At 36.2% G+C, this 23157-nt stretch overlaps 1 protein-coding gene across 1 annotated transcript in view; it reads left to right on the top strand.

The window, feature by feature from the left end:
* LOC123549705 (uncharacterized) overlaps positions 1–21987 on the top strand; it is a 70593-nt gene extending 48606 nt beyond the window's left edge. The window contains exons 8-11 of the mRNA XM_045338018.2: positions 1333–1528; positions 13840–13976; positions 18724–18974; positions 20542–21987. Coding sequence (XP_045193953.2) covers positions 1333–1528; positions 13840–13976; positions 18724–18974; positions 20542–20576 — 619 coding nt within the window. The 3' untranslated portion in view covers positions 20577–21987. The remainder of the gene's footprint in view (positions 1–1332; positions 1529–13839; positions 13977–18723; positions 18975–20541) is intronic.
* The last annotated feature ends 1170 nt before the right edge of the window (positions 21988–23157 follow it).

Genomic DNA, 23157 nt, shown 5'->3' with positions numbered 1-23157 from the left:
TCCTTTAATGCAATAGATAGTTTGTTGACATTGTGGAATATAGATAGGCCACAAACCTGTCAATTTAGTGCAAGATAATTGAATATTACTTAGTTTTCGAGGAAGAATGTGTAAATAATGAGAACAAAATGAAAGGCTTGGGACTGGGTTGTCCAGCTGACTTTGTCTGAACATACAAGTTTTATAATGTTCTATCAGCATCATTGTGCGCAGGCCCCTTACCAGGCTATATTTATGTCCACTTAAGCATCCACATTTCTGAAGCAACTGAATTTAGGTAGAATTTGAATAAAAATAAAAATTTCAGCAAAGTTTGATAATGGGTAACATTTGACTTTTACAGCCCTGATTTCTCAAAAAATTCCATATTTCCCTGTCTGTATTCAAGCTCTTCTTATCTTGTTCCATTTTAACCATACTTGGACAGAATGTTTATAACCATTACCCCTCTGCCAATTGATCGGATAGGTGTAGCCAGAGTTACAGATCCTTGATTTAGCAGAAATGTTATATTTCACTGTTCAAACACTCTATCAATAAATAGAGAATGCTTCTAAAGACCTACTACACTATGGTTAGTAATGGCAGACTTGATTTGATTTTGTATGTTCATGAGAGGTAAAGTGACTAGATTTGATTTAATATGTTCATGAGAGGTAAAATGACTCAGAGTTTCATTATTCTGTACATGAGAGGTAAAATGACTAGATTTGATTTAGTATGTTCATGAGAGGTAAAATGACTCAGAGTTTGATTATTTTGTTCATGAGAGGTAAAATGACTAGATTTGATTTAGTATGTTCATGAGAGGTAAAGTCACTACATTTGATTTAATATGTTCATGAGAGGTAAAATGACTCAGACTCAGAGTTTGATTGTTTTGTTCATGAGAGGTAAAGTGACTAGATTTGATTTAGTATGTTCATGAGAGGTAAAGTCACTAGATCTGATTTTAATTATGTTCATGCATGAGAGGTAAAATGACTCAGACTCAGAGTTTGATTATTTTGTTCATGAGAGGTAAAGTGACTAGATCCGATTTAGTATGTTCATGAGAGGTAAAATGACTTGAGTTTGATTATTTTGTTCATGAGAGGTAAAATGTCTAGATTTGATTTAGTATGTTCATGAGAGTTAAAATGACTTGAGTTTGATTATTTTGTTCATGGGAGGTAAAATGACTAAGTCTGGATATCTAATGTTGTTTTATGATTTAATGTTATTCCATTTTGAGCTTTTCAGAAATCAGATAGCAGTCTTGTAGCAAAGTTGACATTAATATATATTATTAGTATAAATTCAAAGGTTTTTTACGCTATTTTATGCTTTCAGATTTTTGCGAGGAACTTGTAAAGTGAAGGACTGTCCTTTTTCTCATAAAGTATCCAAGGACAAGATGCCAGTGTGCTCGTACTACCTGAAGGGTGTGTGTAATAGAGATGATTGCCCTTACCTACATGTCAATGTGAACAGAGATGCTGAAATATGCCAAGAGTTTGTCAAGGGTTACTGTCCACTTGGAGAAAAAGTATGTCAAATTTCTTGTCATATTGGTGTTATAGAGGAATTTTGATATATTATATCAATTGTTTTCTAAGATAAGTAAGATTTCAATGTTTTCTTTCCTTTTATATCTTTATTCATATAATGAAGTTCTTCGAAGCCCTCCCACTTAGTTCTCCGGGCAAGGCGTACGTTCTCAGTGATGATTCAGTAAAAGACGTTTTAACTGAAGTCATTTCATCTTCCACCTCTCATTCATTTGGAGAAATTGGCAGTTACTTGCAGAGAACAGGTTAGTAATGGTACAGAGTCACTGAACACTGTTTAGGTTAACTGCCTGCCATTGCATGTCTGAGAATGTGTGTGGATTGTCGGGAGGTGGGGTAACAGGACAACTGTATGTTTGTCCATACCGGTTCTAAGTTGGTTGTGGGCCATCTGTTTGTCAATCTGCACACAAAATCTGGAACTTAAAATGACTTGTAAACAATGGAGAGATTATGCCATTCTTTTCATTTTCTTACAACAGCAAATAATCTGTTGCAATGGCATAAGTTTTAAGGTACAATAGTTATTTTCGTGTGACCATATTCATAGATTAAATATGAACAAATGAAAATTATTAACTTTGTTTATATGTTTGACTGTCTGTCCACCTGTCTCTGACAAAGACTGGATCCTGCAATAACTTTAAAAGTACAAAAGATTATTTTCATAGAACACAGTACATACATAAAATATGCACCTAATTTGATTTGATCTATAGATTTGTTTGCCTATTCATGTGTCAGTTTGTCAGTGACAAAAGGTGGGTTTTTGCTAAGGCCTGATTTGTAGATGGCAGACTGTTTATGGAAAATGCTTTTTATTTTGTTTCAATATAAAAGATAAGATTCGTGTTGCAACAAATATTTATACCACCACATACAAAGTATATGGGGGTTATATTGGAAACACACATATCTGTATGTTGGTCTGTCTGTCCATCTGTCCATCCATATTTGTTTCTACTCCATATCTTCTTAACTGCTGAGAAGATTTTCATAAAACTTGCATTGGTTATTAACTTCATCAAGATAACTGTGTAGTGCAAAACCTAGGTAGCTAGCTCCTAGATCAAGGTCACAGTTAGAGGTCAAAGATCAGATAGTTTAAATTTGTGTCTGCTCCAAATCTTTGCAACCGCCAGAAGGATTTTCATAAAACTAGTAACTTGATCAAGAAGACCTGCAGAATGCACAACCTAGGTCACTGGGTCCAAGATCAAGGTCACACTTTGAGGTCAAGTATCAAATAGCTTAAATTTGTATCCGCTTCATATCTTCTTAGCCATTGGAAGGATATTTATGAAAAATAGCATCAGTTGTAAACCTCATCAAGACAACATGCAGAGAGCACAGTCTAGGTCATTAGGTTTAAGGTCAAGGTCACACTTGAAGGTCAAAGGTCATGATCACAACATTTTACTTACCCTGATTCAAAGAAGCATCAGGCAGTATAAAAGAACTTTAACCCTTACCCTGCTAAATTTCTGTAGTGAACTTGTTCTTCTTCCACTTTGGACAGTACCATTAGCTGTAAAAAGGGGTGCTTACAGAAAAGATATTGGCTGAATAGCGAACAGTGCAGATCATGGACAGACTGCATGGATGTGCAGGCAGATCATGATCTACACTGGTAGCAAATGCAGAATCAATTGTGTCTAGCATGCTAAGGGTTAATAATAGCTCTTGTTAAAAGTAGTACAAAAGATATAAATGGATCCTGCAATAAATTAAACACAAGAGGTAGGAAAGAAAAATAAACATTATTTGCATAGGGTAGTTTACAAAGTATATTTGTTTTGGTTAAATAACATTGATATTTAATATGTGAGGAAATCCTATAGAGACAAGTACTTCTGGTTGACTCTGTGTACTTAGGGTTTCAGTGTAAAGGAGTCATTTGTATGTTATGTGAATATGTTATGCACACCATTACATGCAAGTATTACTTAAGTATAATAAATTACCTTCTAAGTAGTTTCAAATAAATGTTCTTTTGATGACCTCTACTTAATTTCTTCAGGTTAGTCCGCTTTATAAAAAAATTATGTCCACCAATCTCGGAGGGTTTTGATTTCTTTTTACATTAATTTGTAAAAATTTAAAAGATTGTCAGGAGTTGCTTTATTAATCCCCCGCCACGAGTGGTGGGGGGTTAAAGGAATTGTCTCTGTCTGTTCATCCTTCTGTCTTCTGCCTTCTGTCTGTCCGTAACATTTTTTGTCCGCTCTGTGTCTCCTAAACCCCTTGAAGGATTTTCATGAAACTTGGGTCGAATGATCACCTCATCAAGACAATGTGCAGAAATCATGAGTCAGCCATGTCACAACTCAAGGTCAAAGGTTTGAGCCTTCCATTTTGTGTCCGTTCTGTATCTCCTAAACCCCTTTCATGAAACGTGGGTCAATATTGATCACAACATCAAGACAGTGTGCAGAACTCATGAGGCAGCCATGTCGGCTCAAGGTCAGGGTCATAACTCAAGGTCAAAGGTTTGAGCTTTCAATTTTGTGTCCGCTCTATCTCCTAAACCCCTTGAATGATTTTTATGAAACTTGGTTCAAATGATCACCTCATCAAGACGATGTGCCGAACTCATGAGTCAACCATGTTGGGTCAAGGTCACAACTCAAGGTCAAATGTTTGAGCTTTCAATTTTGTGTCCGCTCTATCTCCTAAACCCCTTCAAGGATTTTGATGAAATTTGGGTCAAATGATCACCTTATCATTGATATATAAAAACAACAGCAGCAGGTTTTTAAGACCATTTATTGCGAGTTTTGGTTTACATCAACTCATTAACCTTACTTGTTACATGTAAGTGTTACTGATGTTGAGACTCTTGGCTTTGTCAAGCAGACATAGGCTCAAGAAATCTGTGTGAGCCTCCCAGATTTTGTAATGTAATTGTCCATTTCTAAACAGGTAAGTTAGTTTTAGAAATGCAGACTTACTTAACATCTGGATAGTTTTTTCACCTTGTGAAGTTCCAAGTATAGAGTTCTTAGCTTTAAACTTGGAAACTTTATTTTTGTGACTTTTTGACGCATTGTGTTGTTTTTTTCACTGTTTGAAATCTAAAGTTGACATATATCCTGTGGGAAATGGGTTCTCTTACCCGTACACTTAGCATAAACTTCATTTCCTTTCTTCCTTTGTCATACTGAAGCGAGTCAAATTGTTTTAATCAACTTCAAAAATCCGCGATCACATTTTGTCATACGTTCTTTGTGTCTGGTCTTTCTTAAAATGTTTTAACTTTTTAATGATGGAGGTGAGGGGAAGCTCACCTTCACAAAGCTGCAAAGTGTTTGATTTCGATGTCCAAAAAATCACAAATTCGTATGACAAGTTTAATATCATGCAGACGCTTTACATTTATATTTTCAACTGTAATTAGCATAATAACTTACAATATTTTTCAAGCAGGTATTTATCTTAATTTATCAATGGCCAAGATAAAAAGGTATTCAGGTGGAATCCCAAGTCTTAAGAAGTGGGTGTTCCTCCTCAAAATTTGGGATCCTCGGGCACTCGGGACTCTGTTAGTGTCAAATCCTGTAAACCCCTTGAAGGATTTTCAGATTCATTGATGTCATCATATATAGACTATAAAGTATACTTAACATCAATGCTTCCACCCAGTACCATCAACACTTTCACTATCCATAACAGCGGCAGGTGATATAGCTGTCTTTGAGACTGCCTTGTTTAAAATTAGTTTAACACAGATTTTTTCATTCCAAATTTCAACATTTTTCAAATTATTCTGATTTGTCGAAGAAACATGGTCACCAGAGCTTATAATAGAAAATCTCTTCAAACATTATCCCCTCCTGAACCACTGGCATTATTATAAGTTTTGAAATAATTTTATATAAAGGTTCTGTGGGTTGACTCTCTACCAGAAGAGGATCGGCAAGTTAAACATAATCGCTAGGGGGATTCATGGATTTGCCAATCCTATACTCTCTTTCATTTTGCATGTGCTCTGAAATTTTTTTTTTTAATTTCTTAAATGGTGAAAGTTGCTTTCTGACACAACTTGCTTATCTCTGCTGTAGGTTTGAATTCTTGCTAAGAATGAAACTGTCAGACTATCCAATTGTCATTTGTGCTAAATATAAAGCTCAGAGGAGTACCAAGGGTCTTCCTCCACCATTAAAGCTGGAAGTCAGCCATGTTTGACCCGAAATTTTGAAGTGAAAAAAAACCCAGATTAATCCTTATGTGAGGTTTGATGACTATATGTGCAGTAGATAAGAAGATATATATCGAAATCAAGAATCTTGCCATTAAACTTTTACCAGCATTATTACAATATTTGACCCTTATGACCTTGATCTTTGAGGTACCTGACAATAAACCTAAAGATGTTTGCCCGTTACTTAGATTAGAATTTATGTGAGGTTTGATAGTTATAGGAGCAGATATATTGGAATTAAGAAGTTTTCCTTAAAACTGTAACCAACACTGTTAAAACAGTGGACAAAAGTTACCTTGACCTTTAGGATACCTGGCCCTGAACTATCAGATATCTTCCTCTTACCAAGACAAAACCTTATGTGAAGTTTGATGATAAAAGGGTGCACTAGTTAAGAATATAATATAATTGAGAACATTGTCACAAAATTTGAATGCAGTAGTGACACTGACAACAGGGTGAGCCCAAAGCCTTTCTTATTCTTAGAATAGTCCAGCTAAAAACGGAAAAACTTTTCAATAATTTACTAGGTTATCCGATAATCTGGGGTAAGAACTAGGCCAGGTGAGTGATACAGGGCCTTCAGGGCCTACTTGTATTATGATGAAATAATGATGTACTATCTGTGTTTTATACCTATCCTAACCCATTCCTCCTGAATGTCTCTTAATAAGAGCCCATTTATTCAATAGTTACCCCAAAATTTTATACTTATTGTGAAAATCACAAGTAAGATCCGTTTGTAAGTTCCTCATTTGTTAAATGATGGATTAGTGGGTTATCATGAAAACTTAAATATCTTTATAAAATCTTTGCAGTATCTCTGGTAAAATCTTTGTAACTTATTCTTATTTACTGCAGGTTGTGAAGTGGAGTATGTGTGTTACGTTTTTTGATCTGTATTTATATGTTGGTTTTTATGCATTTTGTTATGGTTAAAATATGCAGTTGCTTAAGAATCTACTTCTACAGTCTTAAACTTTCAAGTTGCACTTGATATTAAAATTGAGGGGTTGTGCTTAGATTGAAGGAGACATTTTCAAGTAAAAGTTGAAATTTTTTATAATGAACAGCTTCAAGGTCAGAGATCAGTTCTTGTCCGAAATCAAGGTCAGGTCTGTTATTGCTATGATTACAATCTAATGATTACAGTCAGGTTATGGTGACCATTATTATGGTTATGTTGAAGTGTACATGATTACAATCAGGTTACAGTGTCCTTGATTACAGTAAGGTTACCAGGTGTCCATGAATACAGTAATTTTACCAGGTGTCCATGATTACAGTCAGATTACAGTGTCGATAATTACAGTCAGGTTATAGTGTCCATGATTACAGCCAGGTTACAGAGTGTTCATGAATACAGTAAGGTTACCAGGTGTCAATGATTACAGTCTGTTTACATAGTGTCCATGATTACAGTCAGGTTACAGAGAGTCCATGATTACAGTCTGATTACAGAGTGTTCATGATGACAGTCAGGTTACAGAGTGTCCATGATTATAGTCAGGTTACAAAATGTTCATGATTACAGTCAGATTACTGTTGATTACAGTCAGGTTACAGCATCCACAATTACAGTCAGATAACCCAGTGTCCACTTTTACCACCAGGTTAAGAAGTGTTCACAATTACAGAATGATAGATTACAGGCTATGGTGTCCATGTTTACAGTAGGGTTATGGTGTCGATGGAAACCGTCAGGTTCTGATGTCCATGATTATGGTCAAGTTTCAGTGTACATGATTACAGTCAGTTGACAGTGTCCATGGTTACAGTAAGTTTGCAGTGTCCATGATTACAGTCAGGATACAGATTGTCCATGACTACATGTTACATGGGCTATTTTTTATTAGTGTTGATTGTGTTATAGCTAACTATGTTACTGTGTATGCTGAGAAATTAACAAATGACTCATTGCAGATTGAAATTTAACAACTGAAAATGCAAATATTTTGCATCTTTGTAAAGTTTAAGACAAGTTAACAACAGAGAAGTGAGTCATGACTGTGACATATATTATATCTGACATTTGAGAACACATTAATTAATGCAAAAGAAATGACTGTATATTATACAATGGTTTTAAACTTAATTTATACCAGGGATCATTTTGGGGCCCGATTTCCACGATTTCTTGCAAAAATAATGAAGAAATCGCACCAAAAATACTAAAATGAGAGAAATTCGCACACAAAAATTTTTGGTCATTATCCTTTCTGGTAAATATTCTTTTTGGTAAATATTGCTTTACAGTAACTGTTTCAGTCATCATCTCTTTTGGTATATTTTCTTTCTGGTCAATGTCGCTATCCGGTAAATATTAGTGACAATAGGCAAACATTTTCATCTTACTCATATCAAGCAGCGTTTCCAAATGTGTAAACAGCCCGCCCGCTTAGCTCAGTAGGTAACAGCGTTGGTCTACGGATCTCGGGGTCGCGAGTTCGATCCTCGGGCGGGGCATATGTTCTCCGTGACTATTTGATAAACTACATTGTATCTGAAATCATTAGTACTCCACCTCTGATTCATGTGGGGATGTTGGCAGTTACTTGCGGAGAACAGGTACCGTAGATACCCATGTATAATGCGCACCCATGTATAATGCGCATCCCCGATTTGGTCCCGAAATCCTCGGAAAAAAAACATTTTTGGTCAATTTTGAGGTGGATGGAAAACGAAAGTAGAGTTTACATCGACACCGGTAATAAATCTTATCTCCACGGTGGAGATCAGTATCGGTCTCACGGTACTATCGATTTTTGTTTTCTCGAAAATAAAACCAATAAAATATTGTTTTATTTGTTGTTTTACCCTTTTGATTAACTATTTTGAATAAATAAACAGCAGCTGATTTAATATTTCGTAATGGTATATTTCAAAATGACATGAGCTTCTCAATTCAAACCAATAACAAAAGGTGTGATAGTCTTTTTGTCACAAACAAATAGCCAATAATTACCGGCAATTAACATGTCACCTCGTGTCAATTATGTTGTTCACAGTTTGATCTCGGTTAAAGATAATTCTCAATCTTTAATAAGTATCATAATTTTTGTGATTTATAAACATTTCTTTCATCAAAATACTTTCAAATTTATATGAAATTAATTTTGTTTGAAAGAAAAATAAACCATCGATCTTTTACGGAACGTAACGGTAATCTTAGATTTTAGCGGTGACAGTAAGCGCGGGGAGTAGTTTCCCTTTACAAAAATGGCGGACATCGGTAACAAACTTGTTTTGAAGTTAGAAAATTGTCTATACCTGTATATTATGCGCACCCACGATTCGCGGGTGGTCCCGGGGGTAAAAAAAATGCGCATTATACATGGGTATCTACGGTATGTACTGGTACAGAATCCAGGAACACTGGTTAGGTTAACTGCCCGCCGTTACATGACTGAAATACTGTTAAAAACGGCATTAAACCCAAAAAAACAAACAAAACATAAATGTGTAAACAGTGAAAATTGAAATCCATGTTCCAATTTTCATCAAATACAGCTACAGTCTGTAATGTATAGGTTGGATTTATTATAAGAGTGCATGGTTCTGTTGTATATTGCATCAAAATGTAACAGGATCCTGTATTTCGGCAATGGAAGAGTGGAATTTTACAGCTATTTTGACAAATACTGAAAAACTGCATGAGATTGAGACACTGTCAGACGACAGTGTAATTTTGTAAATTGTATATTTAATTGTCACATAACAAATTTTATGCTTGTTATTTGCATTTTTTCTCCAGAATTGGTCCTAGAGCAATAAATGGCATATAAAACAATACTGACTATTTTGTAAATATACTGTTAATTGAATGGTTCAACTTTAATTAAAGTAAGTTATTAACAGTATGCATATTAAGTAGTTGAATGGTTTAATGTTTATTCAAATTTTATTGTACACATTTTCATATCTCGTGAAAAAATTAAATTTCTCACTAAAATTTGCCAAATGAAAGCATTTCTCTCACTTAAAATATTGGCCAAAATAATCCCTGATTATACATATGAACAGCTGGATTTTCATTGAAATTTCCTTTGTATGAAGTCAAACATAGATATGGTGCATAATTGGAAACATTCCTTCATTTGTAATGATTGCTGGACATTAAATCGCTTCAGGTTTTTAACACAATACTGTCCCCAACCTGAGTTTTATTAACACTGAAACCATTCCCCATTTAGATTTTCACGCCAGCACTATCCCTTCTTAGACTACTAGAACTTCACACTTACTATCCTCCTACACTTTTGCGCTGCAGTCTGTTGTGAGGAATTTTCTTTGCAAAGAAACTTGAAACAAGAATGATGTTAACATTTTCATGGCCCCGTGAAAATGTTTGACAGAGTGATAAATAAAGTCTGCAACATAGCCATAAGTCCAGAAAAAAATATTCAACATGAAATTCCTGTAAAATACGCATACCAACTGTACACAATGTTCTGATGCAGTTGTAGTATTTAAGGGTCCAAAGAAGAATCTCAGTTACAGAAAAAAATAATTTGACATGAAAGTCTCGACTTATGCGCATGTCCACTTAATGTTGATTTTGTAGTCCAAATATCATTTCAATTGGATAGAAACTGTAGGAGGGTTTGAGTACTTAAGAAAGTGTTATGGACAGACTGACAGACAGACAGTTCAAACACTATATGCTTCCCAGTGTAACAGGAAATTCTCCAAATCTCCCCCCATCCCTAGGCAGTATTTTCATACAAAGTATATGGAGACTATATCCTTTGGACGACGGGCACATTTTTATCGACTATTTGTAGAATAAGTAGAGCTATCCTACTCACCATAGCGTCGGCGTCGGCATCACACATTGGTTAAGTTTTTCATACCAGTCAACATTTTGACAAATTCTTTTGAGATAAAGCTTTGAAACTTTTAACACTTGTGTACCATCACCATGTCCAGTTCTATGCAAGAGTACATAACTCAATTGGCTCAATTATGGCACTTTTTGGACTTGGAAATCAGTTAAAGTTTTCTTACCAGTCCATATTTTGCCTAACCTTTTGTCATATGGCTTTGAAACTTTAACCACTTGTTTACTGTCATAGTCTACTTATGTAGGCAAGACTACATAACTAGGACAAGGACTTTAGCTAGGTTATGGCCCTTTTTTGACATAGAAATTAGTTAATTTTCTCATACGTTTCCATATTTTTGTCTAAGCTGTTTGATATATGGCTTTTCTTGCTTACCATCATGGTCACACATTGCCATTATAGTGCAAGACATATCCAGTTCCACAAATACAGGTACATTGTTTGTCTTATCTATTTCTTCTTTTGTCAGAAAATCTCTGGTAATATTTTGACCCCATACTTCCACCAGTTATACACAAAGTCGAGCGCACTGTCAACAGACAGCTTTTGTTATACAATTGCGACAGGCGTACGTATGTTTTTGACAGAAAGTAACATTAGACGACCTTCAGCTTTATCTGGAAGTAAAGAAAATGAAAGTGAACAGGCTAAACTTGAAAACGAAAGTTGCATTTGCATTGGTCTATTGTCGGGGGGTCACGTGCAGGGGTCACCCCGTCTTAATGTATGCGCGTGGACGTCTTTTTATATGCCCGAAGGGACGTATTATGTTATGACGCTGGTGTCCGTCTGTCCGTTAGCAATGTCTGTCCGCTCTGTAACTCTTGAACCCCTTGAAGGATTTCAAGGAAACTTGACACAAATGTTCACCACACCAAGACGACGTGCAGAGCGCATGTTTTGGATGTCTTGCTTCAAGGTCAAGGTCACACTTAGGAGTCAAAGGTCATATCAGTTTGTTTTGTGTCCGCTCTGTAACTCTTGAACCCCTCGAAGGATTTCAAAGAAACTTGACACAAATGTTCACCACACCAAGACAACTTGAAGAGTGCATGTTCCGGACGACTCGCTTCAAGGTCAAGGTCACACTTAGGGGTCAAAAGTCATATCAGGTTTTGTGTCCGCTCTGTAACTCTTGAACCCCTTGAAGGATTTCAAAGAAACTTGACACAAATGTTCACCACACCAAGACAACTTGCAAAGAGCATGTTCCGGATGACTTGCTTCAAGGTCAAGGTCACACTTAAGGGTCAATGGTCATATATGACCTTGCTTTGTGTATATTGCTCTGCATTGCAGTGCTCTTGTTTTTATTTGGCAGATCTCTTTTTTGTTTACTTACAGTAATTTATTTTTTAATTACTTCCCTTTTATGTTACTATAAATAGCTTATTTTGAAACTTTTTTATTATTGGCCGTAGGGAAAAACCGAGACCACTTTTCTGTGGTACAACATGGATGGTACCTCTAATTTTTAGGTGTATTTTTACAAACCTGTGCCTGATAAGGATTTTTTGTGGACTTCGAATATTTTTTGTGGACTTAGATTTGTTTTTTGAAGTTTTCCTTTTGTTGTTCCACTCCTTTGGGCTACAACAGTCAAGTTCTTTAAATTTTGCTCCCATCCTATGATGTAATCCTTCAGACGTATATTGCCCCGCTTGGCGGAGCTCTTGTTTTTTTTTGTTGCTAATAGGAAGTCAATTTTCAGCACTTTCTAACAGTTTGAAAATACCTGGGCTCCAGCGCGACATGTCAGCTTTTCATCTAAAAAAAATATTTGAACTCGGAATAAACACAAATCCCACAGGGGTCCATAACAAAGCTAGGGTATATGGAGATTTTTGGAACTTCGTCAAATCGTTAAAAAGGTCTTTTTAGATGTTGTCTAAAAGTGTTAGTATATGTTCCGGATGTTAGATATTTGAGAGCTGCAGACCAAGACATTTCAGAAATAGTTTCAAAATGAATTTCGTGTAATAAATGTCAATTCTAGGGAAGTGTGAAAGGCCATCAGAAGTTAATACGTTTTATTACGTTACAGGTGCGGAAAGGATATGGGACTCAAGCATGTCCATCCATATTCATGTCACCTTCATATCTTCTTAATAGCTTTGAAGATTTTCATAAAACTTGCATGAATTCTTAACCTCATCAAGATGACAGGTATTGCATACAGCCCTGATCACTTTGGCCAAGGTCAAGGTCTCATTTGGAGGTCAAAGGTCAGATACGTTTACATCATGTCCACTTATATCAGAACCACTTGGAAGATTTTCATAAAACTAGTATAAAAAATTTAGCTCTTGAAGACAGCATGCAGTGCACACAATCCAGGTCACTAGTTCTAAGGTCAAGGGAACACTTGGAGGTGAAAGATCAAAAAGCTTCATTTTTTCCATTCCAAATCTTAACTACTGGAATGGTTTTCATAAAACTAGAATCAATTGTTAATCGTACAACTACATGCTGAGGGCAGAACCCAGGAATTTAGGTCTAAGGTCAAGAGCAGAAAGGTCAAGATCAGATAGCTCAAATTTGTGTTTGCTCCATATCTTCTAAACCACTGACTCAGAAATGAATTTTGTAAACCTAGCATCAATTCTTAATCCTATGAAGATGACATGCAAAGTGCTAAGCCCTGTCATTGGGTTTAAGATCAAGGTCACACTTGAAGGCTTACTTACCTTGTATCAAAGTGGCATCTGGGGGTATAAATCACCATTCTGCTGGTTTTGTAGTTTTATTTTCTGTAACAGTGGATTTTCATTGTATTGTAAACTGACTTTCTAAATATTGATGATCAGGGCTTAACGGCCTCAGAAGCCTAGAAGTAGAGCATGTGCTTCGAGTGTGGGAGATAATGGATTCACTCCCTGGCTGCACCATACCAAAGATGTAAAAAATGGCAATAGAAGCTTCTTCGCTTGGCACTCAACATTAACAGGGTTGTTTTAGGACTGGTTAGCCCAGTGTCAGTATAATGTAATTGGATGGGTTATCATGTCTCATGTCTACAGCATGATATTCAAGTGAGGTAGCACAATAAAATTGTGCATTGTGCTCACTGCTACAAGTAGACACCATCGTTTAAATGACTGAAAAATGGTTGAAAAGGACGCTAAACCTGAACACACAGTCCTTCTTGGAAATACTGTGATGTGAAACCCCATTTTATCAAATTATAGCATTGACTAATTTCTCCTGATGTACCTTATTATTATCTGTCTTGTTTATTTTATAGTGCAAGAAGAAACATATTCTGAAATGTCCAGAATTTACAAAAACTGGTTCCTGTTCCAAAGGTGAGAAATGTAATCTTCAACACAGGAGGAGAAAAAGGAAGTCACAGTTGTCAGAACAGTCTACTTCAGAAAACAGGTAAAGTAATGAAAATGACATTCATCAGAATAGCCTATCTGGCAAACACAAGTTAATGGAAACAACAATTTTACCACAGTTTAGTTTGAAATCATATTGGATCATAGATAAGAGAATGTACAAAACATTCATTTCCAGTTAGTAATTAGAGAATACTTGGACCTATGGCTGTCAAACTTTACAGATTGATTGCCAGTGGGCAGTCGATCACCCCTGTTGTTTTCAGGGTCAATTCAAAGGAAAAGTCACAATGACCTTGACATTCAGTAGCTGCAGAAGGCTTAGGCCTATAGAAGTCAGCATCTTTAGGTTGTTTATTGCCAGTACATCATGTTTTTAGCTCACCTGTCACATAGTGACAAGGTGAGCTTTTGTGATCACCCTTCGTCCGTCGTCAGTCCGTTCGTGCGTCAACAATTCCTTGTCTGCACCATAGTGGTTTCATTTATGATTTTATTTTAACCAAACTTGCACACAACTTGTATCACCATAAGGTCACGGTTCCTTTCTTGAACTGGCCAGATCCCATTACGGGTTCCAGAGTTATGGCCCCTGAAAGGGCCAAAATTAGCTATTTTGACCTTGTCTGCACAATAGCAGCTTCATTTATGATTTGAATTTAACCAAACCTGCACACAACTTGTATCACCATAAAATCTTGGTTCCTTTCTTGAACTTGCGAGATTTCATTATGGGTTCCAGAGTGATGGCCCCAGAAAGGGCCAAAATCAGCTGTTTTAACCTTGTCTGCACAATAGCAGGTTCATTTATGATTTGAATTTAATCAAACTTGCACAAAACTTGTGTCACTATAAGATCTCGGTTCCTTTTTTGATCCGGCCAGATCCCACAATGGGTTCCAGAATTATAGCCCCTGAAAGGGCCAAAATTAGCTATTTTGACCTTGTCTGCACAATAGCAGCTTCATTTATGATTTGATTTTAACCAAACTTGCACACAACTTGTATCACCAGGAGATCTTGCTTCCTTTCTTCAACTGGCCAGATTCCATCATGGGTTCCAGAGTTATGGCCCCTTAAAGGTCCAAAATTGGCTATTTTGGCTTTTGCAGCCATATAGAGACTTCATTTATGGTTTTATTTGATACAAACTTCAAAATATCATCAACAACAATAAATCTTGGATTCCATGACAAATCAGATCCAAGTGTAGGTTCCAGAGTTATTTTATATCTGATTACCTCCCCTGATTGTAATCAAAATGGATTTATATCAGTAAGTACATATAGGACTTATTTGAAATTTCATTGTTGTTAGTTGGACAGAGACAATCAGGGTAGATAACTATGGACTGGTTTTATGTCAAATTACCTCCCTTTATTTCAAATTAAAATGGGTATATCTCCATAACTAATGAAGATACTGATCTGAAATTTCATTTATGTCAACAGATTTATTTGGCAGATCCTTCTTTTGTTCACTTACAATATTTATTTTTTTAATTACTTCCCTTTTACGTTACTATAAATAGCTTGTTTTTAGTAACTTTTTTATTATTGGCCGTAGGGAAAACCCGAGACCACTTTTCTGTTTTCTTTTTGGTTAAATTTCTTCCCTTTGTGTTCCTGTCCTTTGGACTTTGATATTTTACTGAGGAACTTCTTGTCCTCAAGTGCAATGATAACAGGTGAGCGATATAGGGCCATCATGGCCCACTTGTTTGAGGATCTGGTTAAGAGAAAAGTGACTGAAAGTTTACATGGTTTCTTAGGATATGGTCATTTGACACTGAAAATGGTCTGCAGTCTTTATATATAGAAAGGTGTGGCCCTACAACTAAAAAAAAAAATCATCAGTATATGGCCTCAGTATTTTTGGGTTCACTCGTCAAATTATGAGGGGTTTCTTGATTCTGCAGCTGTCTAATTCCTTTGAATGATAACCATGTTCAGTATTTTTGTGTGTGTGTGTGTGTGTGGTTGGGGGGGGTCAAAGGTCAAGGTCACAGTGACCTCCAGACTGAAAGTGGTCACAGATCTATAACTGGAGAACGGTTTGACCTAAACCCTTGTATAACTTCATAGGATAATTGCTTTTGACTTGTAGATGACCAGCAGAGTAGGTTAAAGGTCTGACTTTATGAAATACACAGTAACCACCAACAGGTCATCTTTATGGTCATATGTATAAACAGCTTGAATCGTTCTTCATTGTCACAGTAAAGGTAATCTTCTGCATGGAAGTACAACATCTTGTTGTTATGGAAGAGGATAAATTATATATTTGGTAAACAAAAAGGTTAGAGAATTTTAGGAAAGTATTATTGCAATGCTAAGATTTTTAGTCCCCTACTGGTTGAAAACCAGTTTCAGGGACTGTAGGTCCAATGCGCTCGTCCATCCATCCATCCGCAATTTCGTGTCCGGTCCATAACTCTGTCATTCATTAAGGGATTTTAATATTACTTAGCACAAATGTTCCCCATGAGGAGACAACATGGCATGCGCAAAACCTGGACCCTTAGCTCAAAGGTCAAGGACACAATTGGAGGTTAAAGGTCAACAGGGTTTTTTTGTTGTCCGATCCATAACTCTGCCATCCATGAAGGGATTTTAATATTTTTTGGCACAAATGTACCTCAAAATAGGACAATATGCCACACACAACTTTCAGACCTCTAGCTCAAATGTCAAGGTCAAACTTGGTAGTCAAATGTTAACATGGCATGAACAGGGTCTGTTTTGTGTCCAGTCCAGAATTGTAACATCCACCAAGGGATTACAATATTACTTGGCATAGATGTTTGCCATGATGAGACGACTTGTCATGCCCAACACCCAGAACCTATCTTAAAGGTCAAGGTCACACTTGGTGATCAAAGGTCAATAGCATTTTTTTCCTGTCCGGTCTATAACTTTGTCATGCAAAACATGATTTAAATAACAGTTGGCACAAATATTCCCCTGGATGAGACAACATGTTATGCGCAAAACCCGGGCCCTTAACTGAAAGGTCAAGGTTACACTTGGAAGTCGGAGGCCAAAATGGCTTTCATCCTGTCCAGTCTGTAACTCAACAGTCCTTAAAGGGATTTTAATATTACTGGGAACAAATGTTCACTATCGTGAGACGGAGTGTCATGTGCAAGAACCAGGTCCCTAGGTCAAAGGTCAAGGTCACACTTAGAGGCCAAAGGAGCATTTCTTCTTCATGCATGGAGGGATTTTGATGGAACTTGGCACAAATGTTCACCACCATGAGATGGATTGTAATGCACAAGAACCAGGCCCCCAAGTCTAAGGTCAAGGTCACAATTAGGGGTCAAAGGTAAAATTCAAGAATGACTTTGTCCAGAGCATTTCTTCTTCATGCATGGAGGGATTTCGATGTAACTTGGCACAAAGGTTCACCACCATAAGACACCCTTGTTATGCCCCCACTTTAAGGGGAGGGCATATAGATTTGCCCTTGTCTGTCCATCCTTCCGTCCATCCGTCCGTCCTTCAGAGAATGTTGTGTCGCGCCTAGCTCCAAAAGTATTTGACATAGAGTCACAAAACTTTACAGGAATGTTGGTCAGCATGTGTAGTTGTGCACCTGGGGTTTCGCGTCCGGATTCATTCAGTCTTGTAGAAGTTATGGCCCCTGACTTTGTAAAAATTGGTCATTTTAGTGTTGTGTCGTGCCTAGCTCCAGAAGTATATGACTTAAGAGTCACAAAACTTTACAGGAATGTTGGTCAGCATGTGTAGTTGTGCACCTGTGGTTTCGCGTCCGGATTCATCCAGTCATGTAGGAGTTATGACCCCTGACTTAGTAAAAAATTGGTCATTTTAATGTTGTGTTGCGCGTAGCGCCAAAAGTATTTGACCTAGAGTCACCAAAGTTTACAGGAATGTTGGTCAGCATGTGCAGTTGTGCACCTAGGGTTTCGCATCCAGATTCATTCAGTATTGTAGGAGTTATGGCCCCTGACCTGGGAAAAAGTTGTCATTTTAATGTCATGTAGTGGGGGCATCTGTGTCCCATGGACACATTTCTAGTTTTTAGAATTACGTCTCATTGTTATTACTATAAACAGCTTATATTGTAACTTCATTGTTACTAGCCGTAGGGAAAAATCGAGACCACTTTTCTGTGGTACAACATGCATGTTACATCCAATGTTTAGGTGAATTTTGACCAATCTCTACCTAGTAAAGAGTTTTATGTGGTCTTGTATTATATAGAATTTTTTTGAATTTTTTTTTAGGATTAACTTTCTGTTGTTGTTACAGTAATTAACTTATATTTTAACTTTTTTGTAATTGGCCAAAAAAAATCCATATGAAAATACAGGTGCTAGTTTAAAGAAATTTGCTATAACAGGCGTATATTGTGACATTCTGGCACTCTTGTTTATATTTATAGATGTTATGAAACAGTCAACAACTGTAGATTTTTGTATATGTAAATTTTAATCCAAGTGTTTTGTTATAACATATTGTATATATAGTACAATATTGTTTATACATCATTGACAGATATCAGTTCATTATGTTATACTGCGGTAGAAAAAATTAGATGCCTTCCAGTAGGGGACTTTGTATTGCATGGCAATACTTCATTTACATGTTTTGATAGGGAAAGAGAAAAAATATATGCAGTATTTTATGTTTCTTATTTATAAATAAAGTGAATATAGATGCATTAAATCTTTTGCATATTTTCATTAAAATGTATGCCAGGTGTGTAATTATGGCTATAACACAATCTTTGTACATGAAAAATCCATCATTCTTTTTCAGTAAAAAGCCAAAATTGTTTGAGCAACCTATTTCTCCAGCATCAGTTATTGTTCCAGTAGAGGCAAGACTCTCTGCTTCCAGTAGTGTAACCGGCAATACACAGCTAGACAAAAATACTGTAAATTACGAGAATGACCCTGAGGTGCCATTTAAAGAGAGAAAACTTCCAGCATATATTTCATTGAAAACTAACACCAACAAAATAAAAGAAGATACAGTTGTTGTACTGGAAGATACTCCATATTTGACTGGTATTGCTTTTCGTCTGTTCTTATTTTGTCTTAGAGACCCTCACTTCTACAGGTTCAAAACCTCACAGTAGAATTAAGGTAGCCATCCAGTTGGCTTACAGAATAACGATGGTTGTAGAAAGGTGCTCATCTATGCCTGAATTGATGGTCAAAGGGGCACCTGGGTTCTTCTTCCATTTCTTTGCACATGCTTGACTAGCTAAAAGTTTCCAGCAATGTTGTATATATTTAATTATGCCCCCAAAGAGGTAGCATGCTGTAATCAGACCATCTGTTTGTCCATTGGTCTCTCTGTCCGTTCCCTTAGTTTATGATCGATAACTGAAGAACTCTTTGGTACAGGAACCCCAGTCTTGGTAAGCCCAGTATTGATTATGGGGTCACAAGGTCAAAGATTAGGCTCACAATAACCTTGAGCTGAAAATCTTTTTCCAAGCAATAACTATAAAACTCTGGCCCACAGTCTTCATACTTCATAGGTTGATTACCTGTCGTCAGTAGATGACCACTATAATTTTGGGGTTCAGTAGGTCAAAGGTCAAGGTTACAGTGACCTAGAAACTGAAAATGGTTTCCACACTATAACTACTTCATAGGATGACCTGTGAGCTATCTATTGTTTTTCCACTCAATAATTGAAGACAATCTTCATAGAATAGGAGTCAATAGTCAGTAGATGATTCCTGACGTTTTTAAGGTTGTTTGATCAAAGCATACAACATTCAATTTTAATACCTACTTGCAGGTTATCAAATACAAGCAGCTGTTGTTTTTAAAAAAGTTACTTTTTCTTGTTAATGTAAAAAGACACCTTGAGACTTAAAACAGTTCCTGCTCAATAAAGGAAGAAGGCTTTGGCCTAGGACTGTCAAACTTTACAGAATGATTGCCTGTAGGCAGTACCCTTATTCTTTTTTATGCTCACGGCATCTACTGATGCAGGAGGCATATAGTGATTGTCCTGTCTGTTTGTCCGTCCGTACGAGGTTAACCAAATGGGACCGTTTTGTCTAGCATCAATACCCCTAACTAGAATGACTTGATACTAATGCAGATGTAACCTGTGACCATTCCTCATCTTCAGACATCACCTGACCTCAGTTTGACCTTGACCTTGAACTTGACCTCGTTTTGGACTTTTTTGGTTGCTTTTTATCGACAAGGATGCCACCGGGGGCATCAAGCGTTTATTGAACGTAGCTCCTTGTTTGGTCATAAAGTCAAGCTCTGAGCATACTGTAAAAGCACATATTTTCGCTGGGTCAAAATTTCGCGAATTTGAAATTTTGAGTATGTTCACGTGGTTTAATATTCACAAAATTGTAAAAATGGTATCCTTGAATTTGAATTATACTAATGGTAAATATTTATGTGAGGATTAATTTTCGCGATATGTAGGGCCACGCGAATATAGCGAAATTTAAACCCTCACGAAAATTTCTGATTTTACAGTATTTGAGACTGAAAACTACACAGTTATTTACCTCTTACAGGGCATCATTTAGGTGGGATATATGTTTTACAAGTAACTCTTGTTTCTTTCAGTTACTGTTATTTTCGGTTTCAGTAAAGCCTGTGATGAAGATACGTCCACAGTTATGAATGGGCCAGGTAAGTATTTACTTCGGGTAATGGAATGAGGTAGTGACACTTTGCTATTTCTGTTTGCAAGACTGTTGAATAGCTGAGCATTGCTGTCCTCCGACAGCTCTTGTTATATTGATTATTCAATCTTTTCCCAGTTTATTGTAAAAAAAATTACCTATCAGTATTGTTCAGAAATGTCTGAATGATTATTTAGTTGTAAAACAAGTGCTTAGTCTAGGTCCAAAACAAGGATAGGAATAATTAGTACCTGAATAAGGTGAAGTTTATTGTGAAGATATTTCTTCTTAGTACCTCTTAACCTTGTACTGGGAATGTTTGATTAGCAGTTAGTTCACATTCAGGATAAGCTGTTAGTACAGTTCACGACTCCATTATCCATAATGAATTGTCTTGTCTCTGATTTACTTTCAGCAGCTTCATTTAATGGACTGTTAAGAAGCAGCTTCTCTCTTGTTTTTTTTCCAATGGTTTATCTAGATCGCATCTAATGTCTGCCAGAGCTAATGACAGAAAATGTATCAACTACTTCTTATGAAGCCTTTGACCGTCACCAAACTTGCTCGAGACATTCATGGACCTTTTTGTACAAACTTGCTCGAGACATTCATGGACCTTTTATACAAAAGATCCATGAATGTCTCGAGCAAGTTTGGTGACTGTCAGATGAGTCACTGACTTTGAGAGTGTTAACTTTCGTATTTCAGTAATTCTCTTAAATGTTTCTGAATTGTTTTGCTGATAAATTTTGTATGTTGTACAACCTGTCAGTAGTATTGTGAATGTGTTATTCATTATTGTATATAAGTCTTTGTGAAAGATTTCAGAGATAAAAAAAACATCCTTATACATTTAATTATTGGTTTAAAAAGTAGCTGAAATTAAATTAAACCAAAAAAAAAATTGAATATTTTAAGCAAAAGTTATGAAAATCAAACCATTGTGTTTGAATATTGTAGGAGCTAATCTTTAGCATTAATCCCTCATCCCTTGTCCTATACCCCAAAAAAAAATGTGCCGGACAAGAGCTTCTAAATATAGACCCTGCTTTATTTTAGTGTTTCAAAACTTTAACAGACATCTTTTTTACCGTCTTTTTGTATGAAACGGTCGGCATTAAGTGAAGCCATTTTATAATGAAATATAAATTTTTTATTGTTATTATTTTTCATGTGAGAATGTGCATTATTTGGAGAAATGCAAGACTTAGTTTTGGTTTACCAATTTAAAATCATAAATTATATAAATTTTTGGTGTAAATGTAGAATAAACTAAAGTCATTGTAAAATTCTTGAAGAGAATGTTACAGTGTCATGTTATATTATATTAGATTGTTACTTTATGATTGACAAGATCTGTGTCATTAAATGTTATATTGTTAAATAAAATAAAATGTTTATTTTAAATATTTTCAAGTTTCTTTTTTCTTTACTAGAAGTGTCATATCCATGGGTGGACACCAGTAACATATTCCTTGGAAGCAACCGTAACTGTCGATATTTTTCAGATTTACTAATTCCAGTGTCAGAATCTAGCCAGATTTGGTTGATATTTCAAAGAGAAACTCAAATAATTTTATGAAAATGCACATGCTTTGGTTTAAAAAAAAACAGCACTTTAAATATGAAGCGTTACAATGATTACTTGATCCCAATAAGCACTGTATATGATGCGGTATTCTCAAAAACCGACAAAAATCTCCTTTCCTGTTGTACTGTACAGAGGTGTTTGAGAAAACAGTACAAATCTCAGCTAAATGAACGTGTGCTAAGAAACGGATTCATTTGTGCTCCAGGAGCATCTTATCATTTCCATTTGATTTGGTATATAATGGGTAGAAAGTCCTTGAAATCATACTGACAGGACGGGAAATACGTCATTTTGTCCACTTGTTCTACATAAAATTCTCCCTTTGAACAACTGGAACCACCTGAGTTGATAAAGTTATGGTCAGTGTGATTTTGTGATTATTACCTGTTTTAAAACCTTAGAAGATCCCTATTGTATATGAGTCAATCTGTCAAAGCTGAAGGACTCTGTCACGTGTACTGTTTGATCCAATTCTTCTGTAACAAGGTGCTGGGTGTATGTTCTCCATGACGATTTGATAAAAGACATTGTGTCTGATATCATTCGTCCTCCACCTCTGATTCATGTGGAGAAGTTGGTAGTTACTTGCAGAGAACAGATTTGTACTGCTACAGAAACCAGGAACAATGGTTAGCTTAACTGCCCACCATTACATAACTGAAATACTGTTAAAAAAACAAACAAAATCTTCTGTAACAAGCCCTTTAAATATGAGGATATTTGTTTGTTTCAGTGTAAGATTGAAATATCTTTCACAAGTGAATACCAGATGCAATATTTTCACAAGTGGCATAGCTACGAGTGAAAATTTAAGGTATATTAAACAAACAAATTTTCTTTTTATACGCCTATCTCTGAAAGAGTGGGGCTTATTATGTGAACACGAGTGGTTGCAGGCGGCGGGCAGGAGGTCGGCGTCAAACGCATGTCCACTCTCTTAAGTCGAACAGTTTTCATTGGATCTTCACCAAACTTGCTGATAATGTTT

The sequence above is a fragment of the Mercenaria mercenaria genome, chromosome 6 (genome assembly GCF_021730395.1).
Source record: "Mercenaria mercenaria strain notata chromosome 6, MADL_Memer_1, whole genome shotgun sequence".
NCBI classification, from domain to species: Eukaryota; Metazoa; Mollusca; class Bivalvia; order Venerida; family Veneridae; genus Mercenaria; species Mercenaria mercenaria.
The sequence above is the reverse complement of the archived record's forward strand: the minus strand, read 5'-3'. Positions and strand labels throughout refer to the sequence as shown.